The sequence below is a fragment of the Phoxinus phoxinus genome, assembly GCF_949152265.1.
Source record: "Phoxinus phoxinus genome assembly, chromosome: 3".
Taxonomy (NCBI): Eukaryota; Metazoa; Chordata; class Actinopteri; order Cypriniformes; family Leuciscidae; genus Phoxinus; species Phoxinus phoxinus.
In genome coordinates this window covers 25,363,560-25,387,087 of record NC_136878.1, presented here as the reverse complement: position 1 = coordinate 25,387,087, position 23,528 = coordinate 25,363,560, and the positions used below count along the sequence as shown (strand labels likewise).

The 23,528-nt window shown below is 37.4% G+C and overlaps 2 protein-coding genes across 4 annotated transcripts in view; both read left to right on the top strand.

The window, feature by feature from the left end:
* Positions 1 to 2,754: 2,754 nt before the first annotated feature.
* Positions 2,755 to 9,508, top strand: LOC306995204 (uncharacterized protein). Of its 2 annotated transcripts, none has more exons than XM_079606569.1 (10): positions 2,755 to 2,854; positions 3,199 to 3,322; positions 3,410 to 3,448; positions 4,155 to 4,304; positions 4,390 to 4,510; positions 6,063 to 6,275; positions 6,349 to 6,432; positions 7,599 to 7,740; positions 7,898 to 8,060; positions 8,348 to 9,508. In XM_079606569.1, coding segments are annotated over exons 3-10 (1,104 nt in total). In that variant the 5' UTR covers positions 2,755 to 2,854; positions 3,199 to 3,322; positions 3,410 to 3,446; the 3' UTR covers positions 8,577 to 9,508. The 2 variants fall into 2 exon arrangements, with proteins under 2 accessions (XP_079462695.1, XP_079462696.1); XM_079606570.1 differs by having other exon boundaries at positions 2,773 to 2,854; positions 3,232 to 3,322.
* Positions 9,509 to 9,677: 169 nt separating this feature from the next.
* Positions 9,678 to 23,528, top strand: part of wdfy3 (WD repeat and FYVE domain containing 3) — an 82,797-nt gene continuing 68,946 nt past the window's right edge. The window contains exon 1 of one of the 2 annotated variants that reach the window (XM_079608612.1): positions 9,678 to 9,872. Coding sequence is in view for 1 of the 2 variants with exons in the window: in XM_079608609.1 (XP_079464735.1) it covers positions 13,479 to 13,507 (29 nt within the window). In the remaining variant the exon portion in view is untranslated. Of the gene's footprint in view, positions 9,873 to 13,319; positions 13,508 to 23,528 lie in introns of those variants that run through there. The other variant, XM_079608609.1, reaches the window with a different exon arrangement.

Here is a 23,528-nt window from a genome sequence, read left to right as displayed (position 1 = left end):
ACACGATCACGCAATCTAGAGCTCCCTCTACCAGGCGGCTTTATGCGTCTAAATGGTCGGTGTTTACTAAATGGTGCACGGACAGGGGCTTACAGCCTCAAACGTGCGGAGTCTCGTGGGTGCTTTGCTTCCTTCAAGAGATGTTGGAAAGGGGCAGGTCCCCTTCCACGCTCAAAGTATATGTCGCGGCCATCGCAGCGTTCGCCGAGTCGACGCTCGGCCAGGCGATAGGAAGGAATGAGCTCATCATCCGCTTCCTTAGAGGAGCCAGGAGGATGAATCCCCCACGGCCCCCCTCGGTTCCTTTCTGGGATCTTTCCCTGGTCCTAGAGGCCCTGAAAGCACATCCCTTCGAACCGCTTCACTCTGTGGATTTGAAGTACCTCGCGCTCAAAACCGTGTTTCTGATCGCTCTTGCATCAGTTAAACGTGTGGGTGACTTGCACGCGCTCTCTGTGAGTGCTACGTGCCTCGAGTTTGGACCTAATGACTCTAAAGTCATCCTTAAACCGAGACATGGTTATGTCCCCAAAGCGATCGGTACCCCGTTCAGAGCACAGATCATTTCGCTCTCAGCTTTGCCGGCATCAGACAACGAGGTCGATACGAACCTCCTTTGTCCTGTCAGAGCACTGAGAATTTACGTCACGCGCTCCGCCGCCTTCAGGCGCTCGGAGCAGCTTTTTGTTTCGTTCGGTGGGCGCACCAAAGGTCTCGCCGCCTCGAAACACAGCCTATCTAGATGGATAGTGGACGCTATTGCTGCGGCTTACGCGTCAAAAGACCTGCAATGCCCCTTGGGCGTTAGGGCTCATTCCACCAGAGGCATGGCCTCGTCGTGGGCTTGGTCCAGCGGGATTTCTATTCATGACATTTGTACGGCGGCAGGCTGGGCCTCCCCGTCTACATTTGTTAGGTTCTACAACCTAGAAGTCCCCGCCTTGCAGGCTAGACTCCTTTCAGTCTGAAAAAAAAAAAAAAAAAAAAAAAAAAGTCCTAGCGACTCACTTGTGAACTGCGCTACAAGGGTAGATGTGTTCAAATATAAGACCGGCAGTGCCGCTCTGTATGTATATCCCCTCATATAGTGCTTATGTACAGGTGCGAGCCCACTCTGTTGGCCACCTAATTTCACTTATCCATGTCCCCCGGGGCGTTCCCCCCTGGGATTCATATAGTGACTGCTTAAGCGCACACGGCGTTTACAAGGGGTTCCCGGTGCGTACTTTCAGTACGCAGTACGAGAGAACCTCTCGTAAGAGAACGTACTCGGTTACTAACGTAACCTCGGTTCTCTCTAGAAGAGGGAACGAGTACTGCGTTCCCTGCCGTGTCGCGCTTCGAGCTCATTTCGCTTCAGCGATCAAAATCGAGTGTTAGCAGCCTGAACTGCCCCTTATATACGCTAAGCCACTCCCATTTTGGCGGGCTTGGCCGCGTGAGGGCGCGAAGCGTCCTCATTGGGCGTGACGTCACGCCAGGGGCTCAGTGGTAGGCTGCAGCAGTTGCCGCGGAGCAGCCAATGAGCGCGCTAGATTGCCCGCTCTAGGTCTGACTGCTGCTGCACTGCGTTTACAAGATATGGAAATTTAAGGATAAATTTTGGCTTCAATATCTCGAGCAAAGAGACTTTACCCGGTGCGTACTTTCAGTACGCAGTACTCGTTCCCTCTTCTAGAGAGAACCGAGGTTACGTTAGTAACCGAGTACGATTTCGGGGAAACATGAGTGTTTCTTGAATTGTGAAAATAATATTACAACACTGCTAACAAATTTATGCCCAACATTAGAATGTGTGAGTGCAGAATGTGTTCAATACCCCAACACACACACACACACACACGCACGAACGCAAGCTATTTTTTATACAAACTGCAATTAATAGTAATATCATTTTAATTTTATTAATTTTAAATTCATATGTATTATTATAGTTTTAGAGTAAAGTCTGGGTCTGGGACAAGGGTTAAACTAAATCTATAATGCACAAAAAAAGGCAAGGCAGGGTGAAAAGTTTTTAAACCTGTTTTAAATGTGACCTTCATAACCAAAAGAAAACAATATATGATATATATGATATATGAAGACTTCAGATGCAAAAGCCTCTAAGTGGCATCTGAAATTTCTTCTAAAATTATCATTTTTATCAAGCTCGTATATTTAAGTTCAGTAATTTCCCTTTAATGACAATTAATAGGTAATTTTCATATAACTGAATATAATTGAAATAACTGAATATAAACACAAGCTTGATAAAAATGATAATTTTAGAAGAAAATTTCAGATGGCACTTAAAGTTCTTTTGCATCTGAAGTCTTATATTGTAATACATTTTCAGTCAACCATTCACGTTGGTTTATTATGACAGAATGATATTTTGAGATAATATAATAATATTAAATGTATTTAAACAATAAAATTATAATATAAAAACATATGTTGTGATAAAACTGTTTGATATATGAATAATTATAATGTACGTGTGTTGATTGGACATCAGTAGGAACATCCTCTTAAATGACAAGCGCTTAAACCAATGAGAGAAACAAATGTTTATGTTTGTGTTATTTTGATATAGACTATGATATGGGCGTGTAAGCTTTCATACTAATAAACGTTAAAATGTATCAACAAATTGTTTTCTATGCTAATTTATAGATAAATGTGGACGGCTTTTTAAAATCTAAACGGCAGTTGTGCGTTTGAGTTGACACGCATATTTGTCCCGCCCACGTGAGCCAACGAGCCAATAAGAAACATAGTATGCTATCTGCGCATGCTAAAGAAAGAAGTAGTCAGGAAGTTCATGCAGTGAATGCATCCATCTGGGCTTACGGGACACTGTCATCTGCAGGTGATCTGCCTTGACACAACGCACTCTTTGCACCACTAATGCTCTGGTTTCAATACATGTTGAACTATCTTTTAGGATGTAGCTAAATCAAAGATACAGTCATTATGTAACAAATGCAATGTCAACCTTGTTTATTTTGCTCTGCTTGCGACTTTTCTAATGCATAATCAAGCCTTGCGAATCCTTCTTACGTTTTGAAGAACATTGTAATGGGAAAGTCTTGCTGTAGACAGCTAACACAAGAGATACGTTGTTAGATACTATACATTATACACATTGTTATTGTTCTATTCAATATCAGTAACTCCTTACAACCCTTTACTTTTTTTTGTCTAATTTAAAAGTAATTGTATTCTGGTGCATTCGTTTGGATAAAGAGAGAAGAGAGCCCACCGACTGTATCTTCATGTAGGAGGCGCTGTTGACATAAAGAATACATACTATCGGGAAAAAAAGTCGTTCTCCTGGGTAGGTTTCTAATAGATTCTGAAATAGTATTTCTATGCATTTATGTACTGTATATTTACTATAACCAGAGTCCTTTTGCTACTCCAGGTATTAGAACTAACAACCAGCAGCTGGCATAAAAATAATGTAAGTATCATTTTAAAATAATGTCATTCAACATACAAGAATCATACAGTTGTTTGAGGTGATTTAATACTTTTATTCAGCAAGGATATATTAAACGGACCAAAAGTGCCAGTAAAGACTATTACATTTTTAAAACGTTTTAAATGCTAATATATATATATATATATATATATATATATATATATATATATATATATATATATATATATATATATATATATTTCAAATAAATGTGTGTGTGTGTGTGGTGGGGGGCTGTTCTTTTGAACTTTCTGTTCATCAAAAAATCCTGAAAAAATTGATCATATTTTTATTGATAAGAAATGTTTCTTGAGCAGCAAATGAGCATGAATGATTTCTGAAGTATCATGCGACACTAAAGGCTGAAAATGCACTACCATTACAGGATTAAATTACATTTAAAAATATATTAAAATAGAAAGTTATTCAAAGTGTATAACATTTCACAATATTACACAATAAAAATTATTATTTTTGATCAAATAAATGCAGCCTTGTCTTGAGCATAAACATAAAAAAATGTAACCAGCAGCTGGCATAAAAAAATTATATAAATAATTATCATGTTAAAATAATGTCATACAACATAGAAGAGTCATAAATAGTTCAGGTGAGTAGTACATACTATTAATGTTCATCATTATACCCTAATGTGATATAAATGATGTTGTTATTTCTGTTTCAGGATTGTATTGAAGTGCTATCTCTCTCTTCCATTGGTGGCAGGGGCATTATTAGTGGGCCTTCCTTACAGTATCTCTCTGGTTGCCCAGTGGCTCTATGGCTGGCCCAGTAAACCAGGGTACCAAAAATATTTAGAGGCTGTCAAACCAAGGTGACACAGCATTAATATTTTGATGCTACTCTATTTTAATTGTAGGCTTTTTAAATAATGCCGATGTTTCTTACACTCCCTGCAGACGCATATACTGCCTGACAAGAGCCGTGCTTGAAATGCTGAAGTATCTGCAGTACGGCAAACTGTATTTTCAGTGGAAACTGTGGTACAGTAATGACAAAAATAACAAGCACTATGTGAAAGTTAGTTCTATTTTTATATATTCCTGTTAGTTAATGTTAAGAAAGGGTGTGGTTTATTTAGCCACAGGGCACACATTGAGCTATACAGTACAAGTCAAGTCAAGTCACATTTATTTATATAGCGCTTTTTACAATACAGATTGTTTCAAAGCAGCTTTACAGAGATAACAGGAAAATAATGCAAAAAAGTTTGTTTCAGAGTACAGAGGCACAGAGAGAGAAAGTTTTAAGAAACAAAGCTACTATACGTCTTTGTGATGCAACATGAATCGCAATATTAAAAAGTTTTGAAAATGTACTTTGTCATGAACTGCTCTGGAGACACAAAGGCTGTGGATCCAAATGCAGTAGTTTCTTAAAAGGAGTTGTTCACTTTAAAATGAAAATTAGCCCATGATTTACTCACCCTCAAGCCATCCTATAGGTGCATATGACTTTCTTCTTTCGGACGAGTACTACAATCGGAGTTATATTAATAAACACCCTGACGCTTCCGAGCTTTATAAATGGCAGTGCATTGCAACCATCAGATTGAAGCTCAAAAAAAGTGCGCCCATCTATTATAAAAAAAACTCCACACGGCTCCGGGGGTTAATAAAAGCCTTCTGAAGCAAAGACATGAGTTTGTGAAAAATAATCATATTTAATACTAAAAAGTAAAATTCTAGCTTCCGGCCAAACAGCCAAACGCAGTCTACTTGCGTATAAAGTGCAAATTCCGCAACTCATGACGTCAGAAGTAGCGTAGTGCGTCATGGCGTAGCGTAAATGTCAGCAGTACGTTGCATTACTTACATAAGTTGCACTTTACACTTAAGTCGAATCCATATATTCGTTTGGCTGGAAGCTAGTTATTTTACTTTATAAAATTTTAAATATTAATATTTTTCTTAAACTTCAGAAGGCCTTTATTAACCCCCCAGAGCCGTGTGGAGTTCTTTTATAATGGATGGATGCACTTTCTTGAGCTTTAATCTGATAGTTGCAATTCACTGCCATTATAAAGCTCGGAGGCGTCAGGGTGTTTATTAATAGAACTGCGATTGTACTGAAAAGAAGAAAGTCATATACACCTATATGACGGCTTGAGGGTGAGTAAATCATGGGCTGATTTTCATTTTAAAGTGAACCACTCCTTTAAGGTTAATCCAAAATCATAATCCAAATAACAGGCAAAGGGTTAAAACCACAGGGCACACAATCCAGATAGCAACAGTGTCCAAGACAAACAAACCAGCAGAAGATCAGCACCATAACACAGGAAACCATAAGCGCTCAGATATGCCACGGTGATACAAATAACTTCAGAATGAGTGAGTGAAAACACAGAGCTTATAAAAGACAAATACAAACGAGTTAATCACACACAGGTGGAAGTAATGAGACTTAATGAGTCCAGGCAATGTTTTATGGGAAGTGTAGTTAATGATGGGAAAGCCAAGGAGACGGGAGGATTGCCCTCTAGTGGAAATCAAGGGCACTCCAGCTGGTGGATGTAACACACTTGTTAATTTCTATCTTACTATTTCATTGTTGTTCTGTCCTTTTCTAGGGCATCACCTTTGGTCGCCGAGGGAATAAGTTAGATTTATATTATTCACCAAGCACGAGCCATTCGGATGCTGCTCCTGTACCGGTGGTTGTATTTGTGTATGGAGGAGCCTGGGGTTCAGGAGACCGCTCTATTTACTGCCTGTTAGCCTTACAAATGGCAAAAGAGCTTAATGCCTCTGTAATATGTCCTGATTATTCCATATTTCCAAAGGTAAACCACCTATAAATATTTATTATTGACTGTTTTAGTGTGGATTTTTTTTTAATGTGTGCTTTGTTTTTAGGGAAATGTGTTAAATATGATTCAAGACATTAGTGACAGTTTGCTGTGGGTGAGAGAAAAGGGACATGCGTTCAATCTTGATCAGGTAAGTTTCCTGTTCCATGAACTTAACAAAATGTGAAATGTTGTAAAAATGGTTAAAATTGCAGCACAAATGCCAATTTAACAGTTCAGCATTACTCAATGCACTTTGTAATATGTGACCCCGGATCACAAAACCAGTCATAAGTCGCACGGGTATATTTGTAGCAATAGCCAACGTATTGTATGAGTCAAAATTATCGATTTTTCTTTTATGCCAAAAATCATTAGGATATTAAGTAAAGATCATGTTCCATGAAGATATTTTGTAAATGTTTCTACCGTAAATATATAAAACATTTATTTTTGTGAGTGAATGCAGCACAATCGCGAACATAAATGGACAACTTTAAAGGCGATTTTCTCAATGTTTAGATTTTTTTGCACCCTCAATTTCCAGATTTTCAAATAGTTGTATCTCGGCCAAATATTGTTATATCCTAAAAAACCATACATCAATAGAAAGCTTATTTATTCAGCTTTCAGGTGATATATACATCTCAATTTTAAAAAAATTACCCATGTAACTGGTTTTGTGGTCCAGGGTCACATTTAACTTTTTTAATATTTAATATTAGCACTTTAATATTTCAAAGTGCTTTCATTGTACACTACCATTCAAAAGTTTGAGGTGTGTTTTTAAAAAAGAAGAAGAAATGAATACTTTCAATAAAGTATTCAACCAATATGCATTAAATAAATAGAAAGTGGCAAAGACTTTTACATGGTTTCAAACAATTCTATTTCAAATAAATACTGTTCTTTTGAAATGTATATTTATCAAGGAATCCTAAAAAAATGCATCACGTTTTCCACAAAATTATCAAATGATGTTTCTTGAGCAGCAAATCAGCATATTAGAATGATTTTTGAATGATCATCTGAAGCTGAAAACCGGAGTAAAATTCCACTTTGGCATCACAGGAATAAATTGCACTTTAAAATATATGAAAATAGAAAACAGTTATCTCAATAAATTGTAACAATATTTCAAAATATTACTGTTTTTACTGTATGTTTGTGAGCATAAGAGATTTCTATCTTAGCGACCCCAAACTTTTAAACGGTAGTGTATATTTTCTATGCTATTTTGTAATAAAACAGTTTCACTTAGGCTAAATTGATGTAGAAATCTTCATCTAATTCTGAACCTACACTTTTTTAATGCAGGACAACATAATATTAATAGGTCATTCAGCAGGGGCTCATCTGTGTTCCATTACCACACTGTTTCTGGTGAACAATGTAGAAGAATTGGTCATTGAGACCAACAAACAGAGAGATCTTGTGTCTGCCATTAAAGGAATCATAGGTAAATCAATGCTCCAGATTTATTATGTTTCTTGTATTATGATTGTTTATTATTTAGCATAGCGGTTGCCCTGTTAATTTAATTTGTTTTTAGAAAAAAACATGTTCAAGTAAAGCAGTATTTTTCATTCATGTTGTGTTTTTTGTTTTTGTAATAGGTCTGAGTGGCGTTTACAGTATAATGGATCATTATAAGCATGAGAAAATGCGGGCTGTTGAATATGTGTCAACTATGCACAAAGCTATGGATGGCGTGGAGAACTTTGATTATTATTCACCAACATCATTACTCAAGAAATTGAATAAGGATCAGTTGAAACGGTATGACACAGTTATTGCATATTTATATTTACACATTACCAACTGCTGAAGCAGCGATACATTCATTTGTTTTCTTTGTATCACTGTAGTAAATTGGCCAACTTGTTAGATTACCAATGTAGTTTACCAAGTAAAGGTCACGAGTACAGTGCAGAAAGATGCAGAATACAGTCAGGGTGTTGAATTAAGCTCTGTGTTATGTTAGCTACTGTGCGGGTCAGAGTAATTCATTATATCATTGTAAATTAACAGTAAACACTTTATTATTTGCTATGATTTTCTTGCAGCGTTCCTCCAGTGGGTTTGCTCCATGGAACCAATGACATCATAGTTCCGGTGGAATCATCAGTGATGTTCTCTGAGCTCCTGACTTCTCTTTCTGTCAGTATGTCTCTTTATCTAATACCTAAAATGAACCACACCGAGATGGTCACTGACCTTATGGCTCCAGACAGGCACTTTTACCATTCTGTTTATGGCTGTATTAAACAGGAGTACAGTAAATTTCAGGGTTAGGTTGATTCATATTTTTCATTAGTCATAACATTACTAATATCATTTTCTAATATGCCAAACAGTCATTATCCTTAAGTCATTATATGTTCTTTATAGTTTAATTGTAAGTTTACATTCAAGTTCTGATGATGTTTTCCTCTGAAATGTTTAATTTTCCATCAAAATGTGTTCAATAAGATGAAAACGTTAGCTCTGTGCTTATTCATTTAAATAAAAAAGTAATCTGTTTAAAAATCTACCTTTAAAGTGTAATTAAATGCAACGAAAAGAGATTGTTCCAGTTAAAACCGGATGAATTAATGAATAAAGATGTTTTGCATTCGAAAATGCAATATGCATGGAGAAATACTGCATTCTTATACATATATTTTAGGTTTACTTGTGTAAATTCTTCTATAATGTTTATTTGAATCATACATAAATGTTTCTCTTTGTGTTCTACTTACTTACAGAATTAGTCATTTGGTTATTGATCTTCTTTTGTTTGTTTGCCATTCACAGTTGATACCACATGATCTTAGATTGAATAACATATGCTTCAGCTGTGCATGCTGTAGAAATGTTATTGATTTATATTTGCTTTTGTCATGACTGATGAAATGTTGTTGCCAAGAACACAATTGTGTTCCTAATCGGGTGTTTGGACCAGCATTAAATATTCACCTGATAAGTAAACTGCTCCTTATTGTGGGAGCATATGCTTATGATATTTTAGGAATGTAAAATGGATGTAACATAAAGTTATAGCACAGGTGTTGGATTTATTATTATTGAGAAACGTGTTTGATTAAATATACATGTATTACAAGTGAATATATTTACATATTGATTACACTGAAACTGTAACATCAGCATCATGTAAAATTGACATTCCTTTCTTCTTATACTGCTGTGGCAGTAAAGTGCATTAAACAAACACTATCAATTCTGACAGATTGGCCTTCGATTATTTCCTGACCAGGGTAAAAAAACGTTCATCCAAAATTAAACGGAGAGCTGCATCGTTCTGGCCAGCAGGAGTCGCCGTTTCCCGTGTAATTAAAGTACTACAGCGAGCACTGGGAGGCAGCGTCTCCCACACCGCTGAGATCTGAAGTAGTGCTGGAGCTGGGACGAGCTCAAGCCTGTGTTGTTTGGGATGTCGAGGATTAAATATGGCCACTAGCTAGCTGATCTAACAGAACCAGTAACCGCTTCAGAAAGCACTGGCATCACCCGTGAAATATGGATGGGAAGAGCACAAGAGGATCTCTTTAGAGCGCTTCTCACTGACGCTTGAACACATCGGCTGGTCTGGTGAGTTCTCATGGATATGCGGATACACTGGAGACATGCAAAACACATACACACTGGCGCTAGCTACCTTCCTCCAAAATACAGCTTTCTTTCTTTGCATCTTTCTAGAAATGTAAATATGTTAATTGGTTTATATAAATGACATTCAATGCAATCCAGCTGTGTGAAAATGAAGCGCACAGCTCGGCGTGTATTGGTTGTGTGTAGCCGGGGCTGGCTAGCTGTGGCTAGGAGAGGAGGACTCCGCTAGCCTGTTAGCTGCTGGCGAATAATCACTCATGTGGAGAAAATTCACAAATACGATCGTTTATTATTGTTTACCTAGAGGTAATCATATGCGTGAATATTATGACTTATTTTGAGGTTATTTAGGTTATGTTTTGTGAGCTGTAATTGTTGTACTGTCACTGAAGATATCGCCTCATCCCGACTGTACGTTACTGAATATATTTGTGGTTCATGTCTGTTCATGTAATATAATAATATGTTGTTTTCCAGTCTGGTTGATGTGTGTTGCTACTCGCTCATGTAATTCCAATTTTCCTTTTCCTATTTTTACACGATGGCCGTTATTTCTTTTTCTTCGTTTAATTCTAACTAGGGTCTATTTTATAAATCGTGTATAACGTAAACATTACCTTTCTGTGTTTTTTTTACGGTAACTTATATGTGGTAAAGTCTCTGTAGTATTGACTGTCTGGCTGATAATGTACCCCAATTTCCCACACTGGATCAGTTGTCTGTCCGTTTGTCTGTCTATCTATCTAACGTTACACATGGACACTCATGAAGGCTGAAACTAATCGCAGTAAATCATCATCCGAGTTGTGATATGGAGGCCATGGTGAATTATTGGGACACGGTGTAATGGTGAAGTGGTGGACAGCTGCATCAGGTAGAGGTCATGGACTCGTGAACAGCTGTGTGTGGCCTCCACACCTCCAGGCTGCTCATGTCATTTCATTTGTGTTGTGTGTTTTGGTGAGGGTATACAGAACTGTGAATAAGTTTAGAGACGGACTATTATTGTGGTTTTATTATATCAACACACCACCCTAGTATTGTGCAAGTCATTCAGCCTGTGATTTTATCCCAGGGCCATCATAATATTGGCTTTGGGCCAAATCAGTCAGACATGACCTAAATTGCCCCTATTTAGAGGCTATAAACCTAGTTTTCAGTTTTTCTTTATTATTAAACCTTGTTTGACTTTGTCACTGTCTTAACTCATGAACAGAACAATATAAATGCATCTTAAATGTCATTACATGATGGTATTACAGTAGCTATTACATTTAAAGGGTTAGTTCACCCAAAAATTTAAATTCTGTCATTCATTTCTCACCCTAATGTCGTTTTAAACCCGTAAGACTTTCGTTCATCCTCGGAACATAAATTATGATATTTTTGATTAAATCTGTGACTGATTGAATTTTGGCTTTTAATTCACATATAAACATTGATCAGCGAACATAAACAGAGCAAGTCTCTTGCAGAAGCTCAAACGTGCTGTGTAACACGAGAATGAACCTCATTGGTTCTCGCACGTCAAGCGAACATGCTTGAGCTTCTGTCGGTTTACCACAACTGATGTGTGAGTTGATAAATGTTTATATGTGAATAACAGACTAAATTCAATCTGTTCATCATATAAAGCGATCGTGTCTCTTCAGAAAATGTTGACTAAATCGCTCAATTCATATGGATTAGTTTTGCATTCTCTTTATGAACTTTTTAAGCGTCAAAGTGTCAATTGCGTATTTTATGGATGGACTGAAAGCTCTCAGATTTCATCAAAAATATCTTAATTTTCGAATAAGAACTAAAGAAGTACTGGTTTGAAACGACACAAGGGTGAGTAATTAATGACAGAATTGTCATTTTTTTTGGGTGAACTATCTCTTTAGATCTATAACTAAAATACTTGGGCTAAATCTTAATGTAAAAAACATGTCTGTAAAAAATGTCTGTGAGTTCACACATAATGTAGAAGGCATGTTGCTTGATAATGTCTCGTGCAGTGGACTTCCAGGGTATTTGACTATCTTAAGTGAGATTTGCAGGGAGCATTAATGTTCAGTCTAGCATAAGAAGCCAGTGTACATCAATATCTCTTGACAGGAAATGGAAATGAAGATGGGAAATGTACCCAACACATACGGTACTTAATACAAGTTTGGCTAAAATGAATTTAGTGAAAAGGAGTTAATGCTCTGGATTTTTTTTTAATCAACCTAATTAACTGGTTCAGGTTTGGTTTCTGTGCAGTTGTTTTCAAGTAAAAACACATTTAAAACAATGTTTAAATGCAGTTATTATTATCATGGCTCACATAACAAAAAGAGCCATCTATTTTCATATTAAAACATTTATTACTAATGTTGGGACTTTCATAGGCCATTTGCTAAACATGTCAATTGGAATATTTCTGTAGTAACACACATACACACGTGTGTTATAATAATAAAAAATAAACATACACACGTGTGTAATATAATAAAAATAAATGATCATAGTTTCACATGTGTGTGTATGTGAAACTATGATCATATATTTTTATTATATTTATTTCCATATGTTATGTTGTGATACCTAAAACTATACTACCCAGGTGTCATTCTAAGTGAATATTTTGTCAAGTGAAGTGAGTCAATCATGTGCTTTCTGCTCGGTGTGTATTATCAGCACTCAGCGTCACACATTACACATGTGATATTTTACACAATTCAAACTTCAAGCTATTACTGTTGACCAAATGACATTGTTGGAAACATGACTCGTCTCGCATATATGCAAAGAACTTTAGCCGAAGCGTTTTGTGTCATGAATCGGTGCCAGTTAAAACCCTTCAACAGATTAAGCGTCAGCTCTGTGCTTTTTGAACAAAGCTTCTCTTCATTAATGTCGCTGTGAGCTGCTTTTGATCTTTATGTCCTCCGACTGTTCTTCAGTGCTTTACTGCAATCAGATTTTATTTGTGCCGTTATTGTTTTCATATCTGTTTGAAAAAAGGCCCTTTACGTAATATTTGAATCTTCAGAGTGATATCTCATGTTTGCTCTGAACTGGATTGTAGATGTTGGATATTTTCGAGTGGTTCAGCCTGGTAATTTAGTAGGTGATGTTCCAGTGTTCAGCAGTGTGTAATTCCTCAAAATCAGCTGACTGACTTCCCCTTTTCAAAATATCCAGAGCTAGACTAGAGTCATTACCCTGATCTGTTGATCGATTGTAGTTTTTATTTTACAACGTGATCATTTCATAACAGCCATCTGCTCTTTAAATGTTATCGATGAATCCCCCTGTACTGCCGATTTGGTATCTCCTGGTATGACACTGGTCACCCCCCCATGATGTAGCCACGTGGTAGAGCTGGTGACAGGGAGGATGAGCTGTGCCAGTCCCTGCAGGCTTGGCTCTCTGGTACACACACACACACACTCACACACGCAGGTCTCCTGGCAGTGCCAGTAAAGAGCGTGAATCGGCACTCGCTCCCACAGCGTCCTCTGCCTTCTCTCTTTTTCCTAGTCGACACGGCACAAATTACAAACGGTTGTTTTCTCAGCAATCTCTGGATCAAAATTACGTCTGTAACAACGAGGGATGCTTGCAGAGCACAGGGAGAACAGTAGGTATGGAAAAATACATATTTGATCAGTGTGTCTCCATGGTGACAAGGCGTTTGTTTACAGTTTAGAGCCGTGTGTCATGGATTTATTTGCTGCGATGGTGGTCTTGAAATGGCTTCTTACTTTCTGCTGAGGTTTCTGGCAGCGCTTCGGTTAGAGAATCACACATTTTTGAATGCCACGTGAGATTCTTGTGTAATTAAAGGCTGTTGAAGGTAGAACAGATGAGTAGGCAAATGACAGATGGGATGGCACAGCTAGTGAAGCTATGGTGGCGTTTCTCCCGAAGGAATGATGGTGTGGAGCAACAAGAGGTTGCTGAGAGTTTCAGATGTAAGGGTTAGATTTCATTTTTTGAAGTAATAAGCTGCGTGCATCATGCACTGTGGGCGTAAATGTTTTCATCCCGGCAGTCATTCTTTTCTGAGAATTGTGATTTTTGAAGACTTCAAGCACCTGGTTTCTGGCTGCTCATTGCGAATCAGGTCAAGACACGTTTGAAACCAAGGGCTTCATTAGACTATGACTCATTCAACACTGTTTACACAGGGAGGGCTCTTGACTTCAAGAGATAGATGTTGATTTGGATGTGAGGTACGTGGTAACCTATTATTTTGGACCAAAATATATTTTTATATTATTTTGGACCATGTCACTTCAGCTTGTTACTGTTCACAGTTATTAGATCAACAGTTTATGTTCTCCTCCCCAGATTTACTGACTTTTGAGAAGATTACACCTAAATGGGGATTAAAAGAGGTTTTTGCAGGACAAAGAGTTGTATTATCTTTGTGCATGTATAAAGATGACCTAAAGGTTTCAGTCTAGATAAGTAGTAGGTTGTCAATCATCAGGTTGGAGATGGGATGCTAAATTACTGCTACCTAGCCTGGATGATGTCACCTGTCCTGTGGTGAGATGAATTTCACAGGAGATCCTTACTACACTCCATTTAGAAACAATAACAACATTGTAACTTTATTTTCAGTACTTTTTTGCCTTGGTACTGGTTTTGTTGAGTGTTGCATCTCTTATTGTATTGATATTCTTCTTGTATTGAGCACTGCATGCACTTCTTGTTGACTCTTGAGGGTTAGAAGTGCTTGACTTGCATTGTGTAAGTATAATTAATTAAACTAAATATTGGAGGTTGCTTTGGTTCAAAAGTTATGTTCTTGGCGTCTTCCAAGAACTTAAAAATGATAAATGTGGTAATTTGATGCTATTAGTTATGAAAATGGCAATTCCAACAACCTTGTAATAGGACTCTTATGTTAAAAAGTTTGGTTGGTTAGATTTTTTAAATCGTTTTATTTTTTTGCGGAAAAATAATAATAAATGTATTCAGAAAGGATGCATTAAACTGATTTACAATGTTACAAAATATTTATATTCTATTGAACTTTCTATTCATCAGAATCCTGAAAAAAATTATCACTGTTTCCACAAAAAGATGAACTTTCTGATAATAAGATAGTTGACAATTAATAATAAGAAGAAATGTGCCCACCATCTCATCATCATATTAAAATAATTTCTGAAGGATCATGTGACACTGAAGATTGAAGAAATGTCTGCTGAAAATTTTGCTTTGTCATCCCAGGAATAAATTACGTTTCAAAATATATTCAAATAGAAAACATTTATTTTAAATTGTAGCTACTAATATTTCACAATATTACTGTTTTTGGTGAGCGTAAAGCATTAATATAGTACCAACCTCAAACTTTTGAATCATGGAGTCTATAAATAAGACAGTTGGGCTTGCTTTTTTGTTATTTTGCTTCGTTTATGTTTTTTAATCAGTTACCTCACAGAATGGCTACGCAGAATTAAATAGTTTTAAATAGAATTAAATCATTTGTTGTTGTATAGACTACTAGACATTCATTTGTTGATTTATACATTTTAAGTAATAACTGCTGGCACATTGAAAGAATAAAACAATAATAACAGATTAAGTGGTTGTTGACCGAATATTGTAACTAGGGATGTCATCTTACTATAGGGCTGTCAAGAGATTAAAATGTTTTATCTAATTAATTACACAATGTGGTGAATAATTAATCAAATTAATCGCATGTCAATTTTGGAAGAAATTGGAGAAATTATCCCCAAAAAGATAATTTAAAGTCATTATTGTTTTAAATGATAAAAACATCAAATAGACACAAAAAGTGGATTTAGAAATTTTTTTTTTTATTTGATTGAACAAAATGTATTAAACATGAACTTTTAGGCTTTAATGGCCGTGAGGGTGAGTACGGTAAGTTATTTTTTTTGGGTTAACTATACTTTTAATTTTTTTATTAATATGAATAAATATTTTTTTTATTTTTATGAAATGATACTCTAAATAAGAAACTAAAACTGCCAGTAGGTGGCGATAAATGTCTAAGTTAGTCATTGAGTCATTCATTCTTCCGATTTGTTCAAACGGCTGATTCATTCAGAAATTAAGTAGGCTAAATGGCTCTCTTTATGAATGGATATTTAGCTATGTTTCCTTTCAAATGTGCAAATGTAACTTATGTGCAAAATTGGAATATCGCATAAAACATTTGCGAATAAAGGACCGTTTCCATCCAGTAAGCCAGAGAGAACAAAGTCGGTACTTCCTGATAAACTGGCGGTTAATATCACTAAGAAAAATGGAAGTTGCTACTGTAGGAGAAGCCACTATAGCCCTAGATAATAATTTTGTAATAAAATACTTGAGCCTCAGAGCACGCAGACGAAATGCAATAAAGTTATCTTACTTTTGGAGGTGGATACCTGCTGTTTGGGAAAGCAGTTGTGTAAGACAGTTTACTATGACGCATTGTAGCAAACTTTGCATCAGCATTTCAGATGAGCAAAATGTCAAAATAACACGATGCTGTGCAACAAGAACAGTCCACTGGTTAGTCCAGTTATGCCGTCCCCTTGCAAAGTCTTTTTTGATGCGCATCAGGGAATTGATTCTGTAAATGTGTTTCCATCATAGTTTATGTGCATTTTTTCTCATCGGATAAAAAGTTTGTGACATTTTTAGAATTTGTTCATCTTGGCGTTTCCATCCAGCGTTTTTTCCCGGCAGGTGGAAACATTGAATCATTGGGTCACCTGATTGATTCACTCAAAACACGTATTCATTCAGAAACGTAGCACCGCTGTGTGTCGTTTTAAAACATAGAAGCTTGGCTTTACAGTGAATATAGGGAATATGACCATCACTTAACAAGTGCTTTTAAATTTGCTGACAGATTAGAAGTACTTTCTTAGCGTGAAAAATAACTGCTTTACATGAAAATGTCATCTGTAAAATCATAGTACATAACAGATAGACTTGTCATATATCATTGAAAAGGTCTTAACCAGCAGAATACATAGGGCCCTAAAATCCGTAATTTTTTTTCCCCAAATTCCGTTTTATTTTTTTCCCAAATCCCTTTTGGGAAAAAGAGTGTGCTTTTAATGTTAATTATTAAAATATACACAAATAAAATAGGAATGACCTTAAATTTATTGAGGTAACAAACATCACATTTACTCAGTACTTTTCAGGACAAATACTGCATGATGTAACATAACACTGCACTTTAAGTACTTTAAGTAAAAACAAAATATTAATGGTTATGAGCTTTAAAATATGAATGGTTATATTAACTGGTTAAAACCAAGCCCTGAAAAGTGAAGCCAAAACGTCTCGATCGCCCTGGTGGCTGGTCCTAGTATAGGTCATAAACCCCGCCTCCCGTGTTATTCAACAGGACGTGAGACCAACTAAACAATTCAGTGACAATTACACTTCAAATATCTCTTTTTCAAATGTGGTTTCTGTCATTTGCTGTCGTTTTTATCACGCTGATATAAGTTCAAGTGTCTGTTTTTAAAATAAGTTTGTTTTTAGTTACGTGATGCTATATAAACGGTGGTGTAACGTCATGATTGACAGGTTCTCTGAGCGAAGTATAGTCACTGAAGCACCAACAAACTTTTTTTCTGGGATATTTGGAGGACTGACAAGATAGTAATTACTTTAGCCCTTTTTTAACAAGCCTCTTGTCGTACTGCAATCAGCATACATCAAAATTGGTGCAGAACGGAGGAACGGAGCAAACATGGACCACTTGAAAAGTGCAGGGAGAGTGCATTCTGCGAGAGTGAGGACGGGGCGTTGATTTCGCGGCTTTACTTCCTGCTCACTACTGCACAGGTCTGGTCCTGAGATCGCTACTGCGCAGACTCAAGTCTCAAGATGTCAGCGCCAAATCAGGACAGTGGCGGCTTCAGTTCTCACCAATGGAAGAGAGCGAAGGGGCGTCGTCCATCTCTTTTTACAGTCTATGGTTAAAATGCAGTGCAGCTGCACAGCAGACACATAGCTGACCATCTAGCGCGGTCATTGGCTGTGCTGCGGCAACTGCACGAACCTATTGCGAGGCGGCTCAGAACCGATAAGGCTGCTTCGCGCCCTGGCGCATCAGAGCCCGCTAGAATAAGCGTCTATGGCTCATTCAGCCATAGAAATCAGGTTAAATCGACTGAAGCGATCCCCCGATCAGAACGGGAGGGGTTGTGTCGCCCAGATTTGCTTCCAGATTCTGCATTTTCCCCAGACATACGTTCTTCTCCCACACAAAAACAGAATTTCATTCCAAATGTCTAATTCCGCGTTAACTCTAGATTCCGTGTTAATTTCCCAATTCCGTGATTCCGTGATCGCTGAAATTATAGGGCCCTTAATACAACGAGCATATTTGTTTCAGTTAGAGGCCAAACTACACCAAAGTATTTGTTTTAAAAATACCCACTGACATGCATGCAAACCGTAAACACATGATGCTTTTGCACCACGTTTTGGTTTGTAACCGCGAAACCTTAGTAAACCATAGTAGATCATATCTTTATTTAGAGCAAGTGGTCTCGAACGAGCCCAGACCCAACATAAGACAATGCGTAGATTGTGGATTGGCGTGCCATGCTGCTTGGCTAAAGCTATAGAACTTCCGCGATCATGACGCTGTTGTGGCAAAAATTCATCAAACATACATCACTGCGTAAGGGAGACTCAGAGTCAAATTATAAAAATTAGAAGTATTTATTCTTGCAAGAAGGAGCAGTCTAATACACAGCTGTTACCCTGTGCAGAAGAGTGACACACCCCCAGACAGACTGAACTAGCTTTTTATCCTAATCTTCAAGGCCTTCTCCGCAGAGCCTTCCCCCCACAGTAGTTTTCCATTCAGTAATTTTCCATAGACAAGGAAGCCATAACACTAGTTTCGATTCGTCACTAGAGCCAACTCCTAAGCCCTCCTTCACCAAATGGCCTTCTGACATCTAGGTCAGAGGTCCTTGTTCGTCTGTTCTCTGGAGTGTCTCTCCCTTCTGCCTCCCCAGGTACATAAAGAGAATCTTCTCTCACTACAAGTGAGAGTCACACATGTGACATTCTTTGAATCATCTATATTTTACTAAAGATCAATGAATATCATAAAACCGCCACTACAACTTTTGTTACAAACAAAATCTTCTGACATCTAATGTCATGCATCCATCTAATGGATGAAAAATAAAAATTCTTTTATCAGTTATGTTCAATCTTACTATATGGAAATACATTCTACATCGATTCCGTTCTCTTTTATCTGCTTCAAGCCAACAACTCATTGTCTTTTCACACTTTTACACACGTTGAACGCAGGCACAACTTTTGTTTCTCACTGCCCTGTTCAACTGATTCCAGCACCATCTTTAATCTTGTGGCGCTCAATATCATACATTTCTGCCCTTAATTTTATCTCATTTGACAAAACACCGGTGTACCAAATTTCGCAAGCTTGCTTTTGAAACATCCCCATACTTTGGCTGTTTCACTGTCTTCTGTGGATTTTCCTTTGCGCGCGTTCTCTTTATTTGTCAGACGTCTCTGAAACAAACCCGATCTTTTCTTTTAACCCAAGTCGGTTGGGTTGCACTATCAGTGCCCTAATTATGGTTCACCCAAAAATCTGTTACGATTGTCTTGGTTCCCCCTAATTAGTCTCAGCACCCAAAAATAGTTCGCTCCGTGGTGGAACAATTAATTTTCAGGTACCTATCTGTGTGAAATGTCTTGGTCTGCCACAGTTCTCAATTAATTCCAGATTATTTATCTGCTTGAAATATCTTGTTCTGTCACAGACCTCAATTAATTTCAGATTACGTACCACAGAAAACAGCCCTCAGCCAATATGGTTCAATTTCACTCTTCCCCCAATTAAACTTAATTTAATTATACCTTACCCAGAGATATGTTGTTCGGAGCCACCTGAGTTCTTTGATTCCAGTGGTCGATCCTCCCGGGGCTCTGACATCGGCCGGCCTCTCTCTCTCAAGTTTACGAGGTAGAGCTGGAACTTACTCAGTCCAGGTGGCCAAACACCGTCCGATCTCAGGTCCAGGAGGCATCGTCCAAGGAATCCCACTTCTGACACCAAATTGTTGTGGCAAAAATTCATCAAACAAACATCACTGCGTAAGGGAGACTCAGAGTCAAAGAATAAAAATTAGAAGTATTTATTCTTGCAAGAAGGAGCAGTCTAATACACAGCTGTTACCCTGTGCAGAAGAGTGACACACCCCCAGACAGACTGAACTAGCTTTTTATCCTAATCTTCAAGGCCTTCTCCGCAGAGCCTTCCCCCCACAGTAGTTTTCCATTCAGTAATTTTCCATAGACAAGGAAGCCATAACACTAGTTTCGATTCGTCACTAGAGCCAACTCCTAAGCCCTCCTTCACCAAATGGCCTTCTGACATCTAGGTCAGAGGTCCTTGTTCGTCTGTTCTCTGGAGTGTCTCTCCCTTCTGCCTCCCCAGGTACATAAAGAGAATCTTCTCTCACTACAAGTGAGAGTCACACATGTGACATTCTTTGAATCATCTATATTTTACTAAAGATCAATGAATATCATAAAACCGCCACTACAACGCCGTCATTTGAAAATTCAACCAATAAAAAAAGTCTGAATCCAAAATCAACCCTACCCTCATTCACTATTCCCTACGTTAGTCCACTAATACGGTTCACTTGAAGGAGTGAATGAAAAGTATTGAGCGAATACCCCCGAGTGGTCTTTCTATCCAGAACAGGAACATGCTGGACAGGGTGACAAAAATGGGTAGGAAAATTACTGGATCAGATGTGAAAAGCATCACAAATCTTACTGACCAGTATACCCTCAATTTGGCACTGAGGATACTGGACGATCCATTGCACCCACTTCGCACAGAATTTTCCCTCCTCCCCTCTGGATGTCGATTTAGAATGCCCCGAACAAAAACTAAACGACATATTACATCATTTGTGCCGAGGAGCATTCAATTATTAAATGGAACATCTATGGGCACACAGATATATATTTATTTTAAATGTGTATTATTGAATATTGAATATATATCTATTTATTGATTCCTTTAAGCTGTTGAACATTTTAGATGCGTATGATTGAATATATGTCTATCTATTGATTCCTTAAGTTGTTGAATTGATAATTCTATGTCACTATTTGCTGTGTTATTGTTGTTTTTTTCTTCTATGTTTGTTGTGTTTGTTTATTGTGGCTCCCATGAGTGTAAAACAAATTCCCCTCGGGGCAATAAAGGTTTCATTCATTCATTCATTCACACACTGGAATATCATCCCTCATCAACCAGGATCTTATTACTTGTTTATTCTATGTATTTCTATTGTGGCGTTTAGTATTTCTTATGTTCAGTAAAGTCACTTGTTTGGAGGATTTATTGGGCCCTTGGTTAATTATGTTTAGAAATAAACGGCTAGCCTACCAATCCATTGCAAGGCTTGAAGACATTAATACACTTCAAGTACCGTGAGTACTGCGCGCTCAGGTCATTTTTCCTTGTGTGTCTGCTGCACGTGTCGCATGAGCTGCACGTGCCTCAAAACTACGCACTTGATGATGACCTTGCTTAATCGACCAACGACAAGTTTATTGACATTTTTTACATGATTATTGACAATTAATCAATCGTCGATTAATCGTAGACATCCAAAGTAGGAACTCCGAGGTTTATATGTGTTCAGGAATCCAGTGGGTTGTTTCGTATCGAGACAGCTGACACTGTCGCCTGTTGTTGACTTGTAGCCTCTAGTCAGTGGGAAATGTTCCCCTCACTTCTGCTTTTCCATCACCCATAACAGTGGCAGAGATGTGGGGTTTGTGTTTACGTCACTCAATATTCCCAAGAGTCTTTGAAAGTCTTTGAGGAGGCTGAAGCGGTGCCTTTTTTCTCTCTCCGAACAGTCCTTTGGAGCTTACTTTGCTTTCTCAGACAGTCATTGGAGCTGGCAGCCCTCTAAGAAATGCCGTGAAAGACTTAAAGCGTAAAAGGCTTAGCCACATTTTACTGAAGATTTCATGTCCCAGCAACCTTACTCCCCACCGATTTACATCAAATCTGCCTCTGTATGTCCCAAGGAAGGATTATTCATTGAGGAAGGACACATAAACTAAGGTGAATTAAAAATAGTTTTTTAAATTTTCGAAACACCTGTTAACAATTATAATTCAAGTTACACCTTGTTGCAACCACTGACTAAGCACAAAAGCATGTTTAATGTTCAAACACAAAAACAGAGTCTACATTTGTAGTGCCGGACGTTTATTTCATGATAAATAAAATTTACAAAAGACATGTCAATAAAATGAAGGGCAAAAGGATTTCTTTCTTCTTTTTTGTGCCTCCCTGAGTCTACTTCTGACGTAGGCCTATTTATTTTTATTTTTGTTGTAACATATAAAATATGTTGAAATATAAACTCAAGAAAAAATTACCTTCACAAACGTTTGCTTAGCCTTTCAGGGCTTCTGTACTGATATCAGCCATTCAAGCACAAAATTACTGTTTCTCTCATCTCTTGATTTCAAAGTTCAAAAACAGTTTTCATAGTTTTCAACAGTTTTCCCTCGCAATTGGCGATTTCATAAATGAGAATGATTACTTAACTTCTGCAAGCATTCAAGGCTCATCTATCTTAGTACAATTATTGTTGTTATAATTTGTTTCCCTATGGATTTATGTCTCTGTTTCGGATATAATGATTTGTACTTTGGGGACGATGTGCTCCCCCAATGTCCATAGACCTGGATAGGATGATGGGGGTGTTTGACAACTGCCATAGATAAGAAAGTTCTGAAATGGTAAAGAACGACTGGTCCTCATTAACACTTACATGACCTGATGTTTATGTTGTCTTTACCAGTAGGATGCCAAAACATTTGTATGTCAATTTTAAGAGCGTTTACTGTTATGTCTAGCTGATTTGTGTTATGTCTAGCTGATTTGTGTTTATTATGTTGGATTAAGAAATAATGAATGGTGTCTTGAGAGCTCAGCATTCTTGCTATTATAATAATCATAATGGTGACTGACATCTGAGAAACTAGTAAATACGGTAAGCTCTGATTGTTTAATGACTAGGAAAAGGAACTGCTCTTGATGTATAAACCGTTGTACTTTCTTACTCAGCAGAAATCATAGTTCTTGAGGTGTTTATTTTGCCTGAAATTAAGAATGATTGGGTTGCAAAACCACAATTGAATGTTGGCCACATGAGAGAAATGCTAAGCATTTTTTGTTTTACACTGGGCACAGGGCTTTTTTAATTACATTTATCTCACCTAAATGTAAGCTCACTCTATGTAGGCTATTTGTGTTTTTACAATGGGGTAATTTTGTTGCGCATGAGTTTACACACAGCACAGGGAAGCTTGATTTCAACCTTGAATTGAATTTACAAAATAAACAAGAACAAATAAACAAATTACAAGCTGAAGCACGAATAAATAAAATACAAAATACAAATGAAATAAAGAGTGCTTTAGTTTGAAGGGGTGGTTGATTATTATTTCACTTTTCTAACTTTAGTGTGTAATGTTGCTGTTTGAGCATAAACAACATCTGGAAAGTTACAATGTTCAAAGCAAAGGGAGATTAAAGATTATTTTAAGGAAATTGCTTTTTAAGGACTACAA

What these genes read in the sequence shown, in the direction of transcription:
- LOC306995204 (XM_079606569.1), top strand. An exon ending in TTAGAGGCTGTCAAACCAAG is followed by an intron (nt 4,305 to 4,389) that starts GTGACACAGCAT and finishes CACTCCCTGCAG; the next exon opens with ACGCATATACTGCCTGACAA. An exon ending in AATAAGGATCAGTTGAAACG is followed by an intron (nt 8,061 to 8,347) that starts GTATGACACAGT and finishes ATTTTCTTGCAG; the next exon opens with CGTTCCTCCAGTGGGTTTGC.